The sequence below is a fragment of the Sapajus apella genome, unplaced genomic scaffold (genome assembly GCF_009761245.1).
Source record: "Sapajus apella isolate SASKATOON/1434 unplaced genomic scaffold, GSC_monkey_1.0 scaffold45, whole genome shotgun sequence".
Lineage (NCBI taxonomy): Eukaryota > Metazoa > Chordata > Mammalia > Primates > Cebidae > Sapajus > Sapajus apella.
Window position 1 is genome coordinate 14,778,977 of NW_022436985.1, and position 9,505 is coordinate 14,788,481.

The 9,505-nt window shown below is 38.4% G+C and overlaps 1 protein-coding gene and 1 long non-coding RNA gene across 4 annotated transcripts in view; one reads left to right on the top strand and one right to left on the bottom strand.

The window, feature by feature from the left end:
* COPS4 (COP9 signalosome subunit 4) overlaps window positions 1–9,505 on the bottom strand; it is a 43,101-nt gene that overhangs the window by 24,985 nt on the left and 8,611 nt on the right. For all 3 annotated transcript variants that reach the window (XM_032239741.1, XM_032239739.1, XM_032239740.1), the window contains exons 2-4: window positions 5,839–5,918; window positions 2,556–2,707; window positions 1,886–1,989 (exon numbers count right to left, since the gene is read on the bottom strand). In XM_032239741.1, coding sequence (XP_032095632.1) covers window positions 1,886–1,989; window positions 2,556–2,707; window positions 5,839–5,918 — 336 coding nt within the window. The remainder of the gene's footprint in view (window positions 1–1,885; window positions 1,990–2,555; window positions 2,708–5,838; window positions 5,919–9,505) is intronic.
* The window catches only part of LOC116524459, a 13,287-nt gene continuing 11,360 nt past the window's right edge, over window positions 7,579–9,505 (top strand). The window contains exon 1 of the long non-coding RNA XR_004257334.1: window positions 7,579–7,659. This is a non-coding gene — a long non-coding RNA (uncharacterized LOC116524459). The remainder of the gene's footprint in view (window positions 7,660–9,505) is intronic.

A 9,505-nucleotide genomic window follows, 5' to 3' on the forward strand; every position in this document is an offset into this window, starting at 1 on the left:
CCCAAAGTGCTGAGATTACAGGCGTGCGTCAGCACAACTGGCCGGCCCCTGACCTCTTAACATTGAAGTGCTCCAGGCCTCAGTGCTCAGTCCTTTTGTTTATCTACATTCCCTCCTTTAGTCATCTCATCCAATCTAATGGCTTTAAATTCCATCTATATGTCAATGACTCCCAAATATGTGTATCTAGCCCAGATATCTCTTCTAATCTCCAGACTAATATATTCAACTCCTTACTACATATTTCCACTTGGATATCAGATGTCCAAAATGAAACTCTTGATATTCCCTATAAACCTGTTCTGCCCCACTCCATCTTTCCAATTGCTCAGGTCAAAAATCAGGACTTATCTTGACTCTCTTTGTATACTCTACATATAAGCCATCAGGAAATCTTCACTCTACCTTAAAAAATATATCTAGATTCAACACTTCTCACAACGTCCACCTTATCTGTGGTACTATATAAGCCTTTTATTTAAAAAACAGGGTCTTGCTTTGTGCCCCAGGCAGGAGTACAGCGGTACAATCATGGCCCACTGCAGTCTCAAATTACTGGGTTCACACAATCCTCTTGCCTCAGCTTCCCAAGTACCTGGGAATATAGATGCATATCACTAGGCCCAGCTAATTTAAAAAAAAAAATTGTCTTGGTAAGGATGGAGTGGGGGGTCTCACAATGTTGCCCAAGCTGTTTCAAACTCCTGGGCTCAAGCAATCCTCCCACCTTAGCCTCCCAAGTAGTTAGGACTACAGGCGTGTGCCACCATGCCCAGCTATTTTTTTTTTTTTTTTTGGTAAAGATGGGGTCTAGCTATGATGCCCAAGCTGGTCTCAAACTCCTGGGCTCAAACAATCTTCTCCCACCTCAGCCTCCCAAAGCGCTTGAACTATAGGCATGAGCCACTGCACCCGGTCTCATAAGGCTAACTAATATCCCTACTTCTATCACTGCTTGCCTACAGTATATTCTCAACCCAGTAGTGAGAGTAATTATTTAAAACAGAGGTCAGATCATTTCACTGTTCTGTTCACAAGTCTCCAATGACTCTCCCTCATTTCACTTAGTGGAAAGCCAAATTCCTTACGATGGCTTATAAAACTCCACATAACCTGGCCCCCAGTGCTCTCTCTCTCTCATCCCTCATCTCTTGCTCTTTTGCTTACTCTGCTCTATCCACACTGTCCTCCTTGCTCTTATTAAGAAAACACTTCAAGCTTGCTCCCATCTTAGGGCCTTTGCACTAGCCATCTTCTCAAAGAGTATCTAGTGATGATATTCAGCCAGGCATAGTGGTTCACACCTGTAATCCCAGAACTTTGAGAGGCTAAGGTGGCAGATCGCTTAAGGTCAGGAGTTTGAGACTAGCCTGCCTAACCTGGCAAAACCCCGTCTCTAGTAAAAATACAAAAACTAGTCAAGCATGGTGGCACGCACCTGTAGTCCCAGCTACTTGGGAGGCTGAGGCAGGAGAATTGCTTGAGCCTGGGAAGCAGAGGTTGCAGTGAACTGAGATCACACCACTGCACTCTAGCCTGGGCAACAGAGCAAGACTCCATCTCAACAACAACAACAACAAAAAGTATCTAGTGATATAGTGATATTCTTCCCTCAGATCCTCATAGCTACTCCCTTACCTCCTTCAAGTATTTGATAAAGTGACATTAGAACCACTCTACCACCCTAATCACCCTATTTAAATATACATACAACTGTCCTACTGTCCTTACTTTGCCCTTACTTTTCTCCACAGCACTGATCACCTTCTAACATACTAAGTTATCTAATTGTTTATCTGTTTTCTTTACTAGAATGTAAGAAAAAATATGTGAGCAATCATATACATCCTATATATAGTCATCCAATATCCACTATTTACTATACTTTTGTCCTGTTTCCAAAGGAATTCCCACCAACACTTGGGCTGCATTTCTCCAGTCTTCTTCTTTCTCATATATGGACGCAAGATGCTGTCTTATGGAAGCAACCTGGAATAAAAGGTATACATGTCAAACTATTGCAACTGACATTAGTAACTAATTAAAATAAATAGGAAAGTTATTCTCTATCATGGCAATTCAACATACTAAGCTGCCAAGCAAATAGTAAAAGTTTATCTAGACCATCCAAGTTTTCCTGTGAATTTTGAATTTACAGAATATCAAAGTAGTGAACTGAAGCAACACATTTCTGCAATGTGGATTATGGCAAAATATTGTAGTTTAAATGTTAAATTTAGTTTGTATGTTCCTTGTGTACACGATGCTGAAGTTTTCCTGTGTTTTCAGCCTAAATACCAATTTTACTGATTTTAAAAAATTGTCTAGAGAGCAATATCTGGTTCACAAAATCAAATTTTAATTTACAAGCAAATGTCAGTTGGAGTTGTAACATCCTAATATTTATCTGATTTTGCATCATAAAATGCTGTTTGGAACACTGTTTTGTCAAAAATGAAATTGTATGATTATCTCCTTTAAGAATTTAATAATATCAAATTCTCAAAATAACTGCTGTTATATCAAGTTAAAAAACCACTGCTCTAGATTTTTACCTGCTCCTCAAATGAAATGACTCTAGGCTGGATCTTTTCCAAGGTGAAGTGGTAGATTTCTTTGGCTGTGCTATCAGGCAGGTTAGGGAGATGTGTGCAAAAATCAGTCAGCAACTGCCTCGAGATCACAAGACTGACATTCTCATTCACCACTTGTTAAAAAAAAAAAAGAGAGAGATAAGAAAACATGAGCTACTTACAAATTGTCATAAAGCAATCAATCTTTACTTAAAATTAATACTAACAACAATCTATATTAGTGCAGCCTTCAATGCATTATTCAAGGATTTCCATACCCCTATCATTTTATATTACATCATCAGTTTTCCATATGCTAAATTAACTGATTACATATAACTACACAAAAACAGTAAATATAGGCCATGCATGATGGCGTATGCCTGTAATCCCAGCACGTTGGGAGGCCAAGGTTGGCAGATCACAAGGTCAAGAGATCAAGACCATCCTGGCCAACATGGTGAAATCCCATTTCTACTAAAAATACAAAAATTAGCCAGGCATGGTGGCACACACCTGTAGTCCCAGCTACTCGGGAGGCTGAGGCAGGAGAATCGCTTGAACCTGGGAGGTGGAGGCTGCAGTAAGTCGAGATTGTGCCTCTGTACACCAGCCTGGTGACAGAGCAAGACTTCGTCTCAAAAAAATTAAAATTAAAAAAAAAAAAAGTTAAAAAACTTTTTTTTGAGCCACCACATCCGGTCAAAATAACATAACTTTTCTAAAAAACAGAAATAGTTGAAAAAAGTTTTAACAGTTGAGAATTTTGTCTTCTTTAATTTTCTACAAAGTAAAGGCACAAAAACACCTATATTTTTATTTTATGTGCTTATAATCCCACCTTGTTCCAAAAAAGAGTTTAAAAAGAAAACAGTGAAATAATTTTCATGAAATTTATGTAAAGCAAATGCTGCCAGAACAGTTATTGCCACTTATACTTTCCCAATAAAAACAATAAATAAGAACTTCAGGTTGGGCATGGTGGCTCACGCCTATAATCCCAGCACTTTGGGAGGCCAAGGTGGGCAGATCACAAGGTCAGGAGTTGGCGACCAGCCTGACCAACATGGTGAAACCCGTCTCTACTAAAAATACAAAAATAAGCCAGGCATGGTGGTGCACACCTGTAATCCCAGCTACTCAGGAGGCTGAAGCAGTAGAATCGCTTGAACTCAGGAGGTGGAGGTTGCAGTGAGCCAAACTGCACTCCAGCCTGGGCAACAGAGACTTTGTCTCAAAGTAAAAATAAAAAGAAAAGAAAAGAAAAAAAAAAAAATATATATATATATATGTATATATATAAAAAAAAACTCTATCAAGACAGTAAAAGAAAAAGAAATAAAAGAACTTCAGAGAGCACTAGATGTATTATTTATAAACATTTATAAGGTGTGGATTAAGCACTGGAGCAACACTGCTTCTATCACTATGAACTATATGGCTTCAGACAAGAAACTTAACTCTCTGTGCTTCTGTTTCCTTATCTGTAAACTGAGGATATCACCTATTTCATAAAGTTGTTGTGAAGCTTAAATGTAATAATACACAAAGCACTTTAAACAATACCTGGTATGTGGCACTCAACAAATGTTACTATTATAACTATTACTACCATTTTAAATGCATAATTCTTGTGAACCTTTGCTTAAATTACTCAGCTCTTAAAGCACCAGTTACTGTGAAAATAAGTGATTCAAAAACTGTTCAGTTGATGAACATGATTTTAACAGCAGCCTGCTTTTCTTGGTGATTCACTGGATTCAAAGTTTATACAAAGATCCAAGTGTGCGTGTGTGTGTGTGTGTATAAATTTTTTTTTTTTTTTTTGAGACAGAGTCTTACTGTTACCCCAGCTGGAGGTGATGCAATCTCAGCTCACTTCAGTCTTGACCTCTGGGGCTCAAGCGATCTTCCCACCTCAGCCTCTCAAGTAGCTTGGACTATAGTCATGTGCTACCATGCCAGGGTAATTTTTGTATTTTTTTGTAGAGACGAAGTTTCTCCACATTGCCCAGGCTGGTTTTAAACTCCTGAGCTCAAGAGATCCCTTAGCTGGGTGCCATGACTCACACCTGCAATTTCAAAGTGCTAGGATTACAGGCAAGAGTCACCGTGCCCAGCCAAGATCAAAGTTTATAAAAAGCACTATTCTCTACTACTGCAGTGCAATGTTCTCAATAAACCACTCCTAACAGTTTTTCTGAAACCATTGCTATTTATCTCACACTGGAGGCCAGGATTCTTTAAGCAGTAACCTTTTCAGCTTTAAGGCAGTAACTTTTCAAGGCATTAATTTTTTAAGGCAGTTGTAATTAGTTTATCATATATTAACTGGAATTCATTATTGGGTAATTCTGGATGCGACTGAGAACACTGTTTTATTACAGGTGTCATCAGCCACTTAAAGTTACCATATAAGCTAGTATTACTCAGGGAAATATAAGCAAGTAAGAGTAGTATATCGGAAAACCTAGTTTCTAATCTGGGCTCTGCCAGCTAAATGTCCTTGAAAAAAAGTCACTTAATCCTGAGACTCCTCTTACAATATATTACACAGGAATATCTGTACCTATACGGTCAAGTCATGGAGTTATTAAATGGGGCCTATGTGACGGATAATGTGTGTGAAAACACACTGCAAACTGTAAAGCACCATCAATATCATTAATGTTGTGAACTCACTATAAAATCCCAGCCTGAATTTTGAGTTAATTTTCAAGATAACCGGATATGTTTGAAGTCAGGTACTGTGGAAAGTGTCTGGAAAAATGAAAATTTATAGTTCCCAATTCAAAAAACATGAACATTAATAACAGCTAATACTTATATAGCATTTATTACATGCCAGGTACTATTCTAAGCACTTTATTACGTATATTAACTCATTTAACCTCCCAATAATTGTACAGAGTATCATACTCCCATTTTAAAGAGGAAAAGCAGGCACATAGAGCCTAAATAATTTACCCAAGATCATACAGCTCATAAAATAGCATAACAGGATTTGAATCCAAACTATTCTCTTTACTATTATGCCATATTATCCCTCATCAGCTATTATAACAATAACCATACAAAACTTTAATTGGGATTGTAATTCTGAAGATAATTCATTGAAAATTAATCAAGTTGTAAACAACTGAAACTCTAAAATCAATCTCAATGCATATTTCACATTGATAATTTGATATAAAACAAGGCTTGAGAATACTGTAAAGTCTCGCTCAGTATTACAAGGTAAGCACGAAATTCCCATTTCACTCACTTGCTTCCACAAAAGCTTTCAAAGCTTCTAGTTGTTCTGCTCCAGATAACTGAATGGCTTTTTCCAGGATCTGACGATACCTACAACGATATCAAATGAAAATAATGTTCTGAGGATACTCTATTTTCTAATGCAAACTTTGAGGTTTATTTACTCATTTCTAATGCTAACTTTGATGTGTATTTATTCATTTCTACTTACCCTGGTTTCTTTCACAGTACTATAATTTGTTGTTTTCTTTATAGTATACCACAGTTTTTTTTTTAAAAAGTTTCTAATCTATCACAGGAAATATTAAATCTATAATTATAAGGTGCTACTTCATCTAGTTTTCAGTATACTATGCCAGAATTTTTTAAATTTCAAGCCCATCACAAGAAAGAGTGAATCTATAATTCTGTTACTGAATCTAAGGTGTCACTTTTTCTTGAAGGTTTTAGTTTTGAATTTAAACTACAAAGTTAATTTCCTTTCAAATGCCTTAAAAGATAAGCAGTATTTCCTTCAGCTGCGTAATACATAAACACACAAAAATATTACCTGAGATGATCCTATGGACCTAATGTATGTAGGATCACCAACAATAGCATAATGTTGACTAGGCAATGAAACCAAACATTAGAGATTGAATGTCTTAGTCTGTACAAAATGAACTCCACCAAGCTAAACGCACTGATAGAATATCATTTATGATGTCAGACAGTACCTATTTATTCTTTATTTGCATTCAGATCTAATAACTATTCTACCTAATATCTGTGACAACACAAGCTCCACGAGGACAGGAATTTTTGTGTTTTGTTCTCTGCTATGCAGACAATATAGCAAACAGTACTTCGCACATCATAGGCACTCAAATATTCAATGGTATTGGTAACGTTTTATTTCTTAATGAGTGGTTAGTACATGAGTGTTACACTATTTTTTAGCTCTTCTGTCTTATAATTGTAATTTTTTTTTTTTTGAGATGGAGTCTCATGCTGTCGTGCAGGCTGGGGTGCAGTGGCACAATCTCAGCTCACTGCAACCTCCGCCTCCCAGGTTCAAGCAATTCTTCTGCCTCATTCTCCTGAGTAGCCAGGACTATAGGTGTGTACCACCATGCCTGGCTAATTTTTGTAGCTTTAGTAGAGACAGAGTTTCCCCATGTTGGCCAGGCTGGTCTCGAACTCCTGACCTCAGGTGATCTGCCCACCTTGGCCTCCCACAGTGCTGGAATTACAGGCGTGAGCCACTGCACCCGGCCGATCGTAATATTTTTTTAAAAGCATTAAATATATTTTACAAACCTAACGGCATTGCAATTATTTGGAAAGTCATCTAGAATAGAGTTAAGAAACAAATATACAAAAATACGCCAGGCGTGGTGGCTCACGCCTGTAATCCCAGCACTTTGGGAGGCCAAGGCAGGTGAATCATGAGATCAGGAGATTGAGACCATCCTGGCCAACCTGGTGAAACCCGTCTCTACTAAAATACAAAAAATTAGCTGGGCGTGGTGGTACACGCCTATAGTCCCAGCTACTTGGGAGGCTGAGGCACTGGAATCCCTTGAACCCTGGAGTCAGAGATTGTAGTGAGCCAAAACGGAGCCACTGAACTCCAGCCTAGAAACAGCAAAACTCTGTCTCAAAAAAAAAAAAGAAAGAAATATACAAATATAGGGCCTGAACTCATTCAGGTTTATGACCTCTATTTCGTAGGGCACATCCTCAAGCTACCATTCAGCATTACTGACTCTCAACTCATACAAAATTCTCACAACCTTGGGTTATCTGATTTCTCAAAGTCACAATCAATCAAAATGACTTAAGAAAGCAGGTATACTGATAGAAAAAAAATAACAAATTCCAAAAGGATAAATTAATCTAAGACAGCAAGGACATATGAAGTTTTTAGAAAATTATATTTTCAATATTGCTAAGTTTGAGGGTCCTTCAAAGATAAAATTCAGTTATCTGAAAATTCACTGGAATCTTCCCTCTCTATATATATTTACATATATGTGCATACAAACACACACATATATATACACATACAAAGTAAAGTTTTCCATATGTTTATATTTATACATTTACTTTATGGCCCTGGGCATGCTTTCAGATAAATTATACATTCAATGGTTTGATTTTTAAAAATTTTTTCATATTTAATTAAATCTAGGTTTATGTCTAAGCTTTTACATTTATATTCTCATAGATTTTTTTTTTCCTTTCTTTTTTTTTTAGAGATGGGGTTTTACTATGATGGCCAGGCTGGTCTTGATCTCCTGACCTCAGGTGATCCACCCACCTCGGCCTCCCAAAGTGCTGGGATTACAGGTGTGAGCCACCACACCTGGCCATCCTCATAGATTTTATACTAATAATATTATATTCAAAGATAATAGTGTCTCACTTATATAAATTATATAAATTTGCTAATTAATCTAAGTTGTTCTGCTGTTGTCTTTTTTGGTTCTTTTGGAGACAGGGTCTCATTCTGTCACCTAGGCTAGAGTGCAGTGACATGATCATAACTCGCTGTAACCTTCAATTCCTGGGCTCAAACAATCCTCCTACCTCTGCCTCCCGAGTAGTTAGGACTATAGGCATGTACCACCACTCCTGGTTAACCATTCTTTTTGTAGAGATGCGGTGTCACTACATTGCCCAAGTTGGTCTCCAACTTCTGGGCTCAAGCAATCCTCCACCTTGGCCTCCCCAACTGCTGGGATTACAGGCGTGAGCCACTGTGCCTGGCCTAAGTTTTAACATATAGTTTCATAATTTATAAGTCAACTAATCTATACTGGGAAGAAAAAATGGGAGCAAACCAACCTAAAAAGTGATCAATGTTTTATACTCATCAAATTATATAATTTATAGTGGCCTTAGAAATTGCCTACATAAATTCCTAATTTTATAGATTAATAAAGTGAGGGCCAGTCACAGTGGCTCACACCTCAAATCCCAGCACTTTGGGAGGCCAAGGTAGGTAGATCACTTGAGTCCAAGAGTTTAGGGCCAGCCTGGGCAATGTAGTGAAACCCTATCTATTCTTTTTTTTTTTTTTGAGATGGAGTTTCACTCTGTCACCAGGCTGGAGTGCAATGGCGTGATCTCAGGTCACTGCAACCTCCGCTTCCCAAGTTCAAGCAATTCTCCTGCCTCAGCCTCCTGGGTAGCTGGAATTACAGGCACGCACCACCATGCCCAGCTAATTTTGTATTTTTTTGTAGAGATGGGGTTTCACCATGTTGGTCAGGTTGGTCTCAAACTCCCGGCCTCAGGTGATCTGCCCACCTTGGCATCCCAAAGTGCTGAGGTTACAGGCATGAGCCACCACATCTGGCCTAAAACCCCATCTCTACAAAAAAAAAAAAAAAATACAAAAATTGGCCAGGTGTGATGGCTCATGCCTGTAATCCCAGCACTTTGGGAGGCCAAGGCAGGTAAACGGCTTGAGCTCAGGAGTTCAAGACCAGCCTGAGCAACATAGTAAGATCTCATCTCTACCAAAAATATAAACAATTAGCCAGGCACAGTGGCACACCCCTGTGGTGCCAGCTACTCGGTAGCCTAAGATGGGAGGATCGCCTGAGCCTGGGAGGTGGAGGTTGCAGTGAGCTGAGATCTTGCCACTGCAACTCCAGCCTAGGCAACAGAATGATGTCTCATCTCAAAAT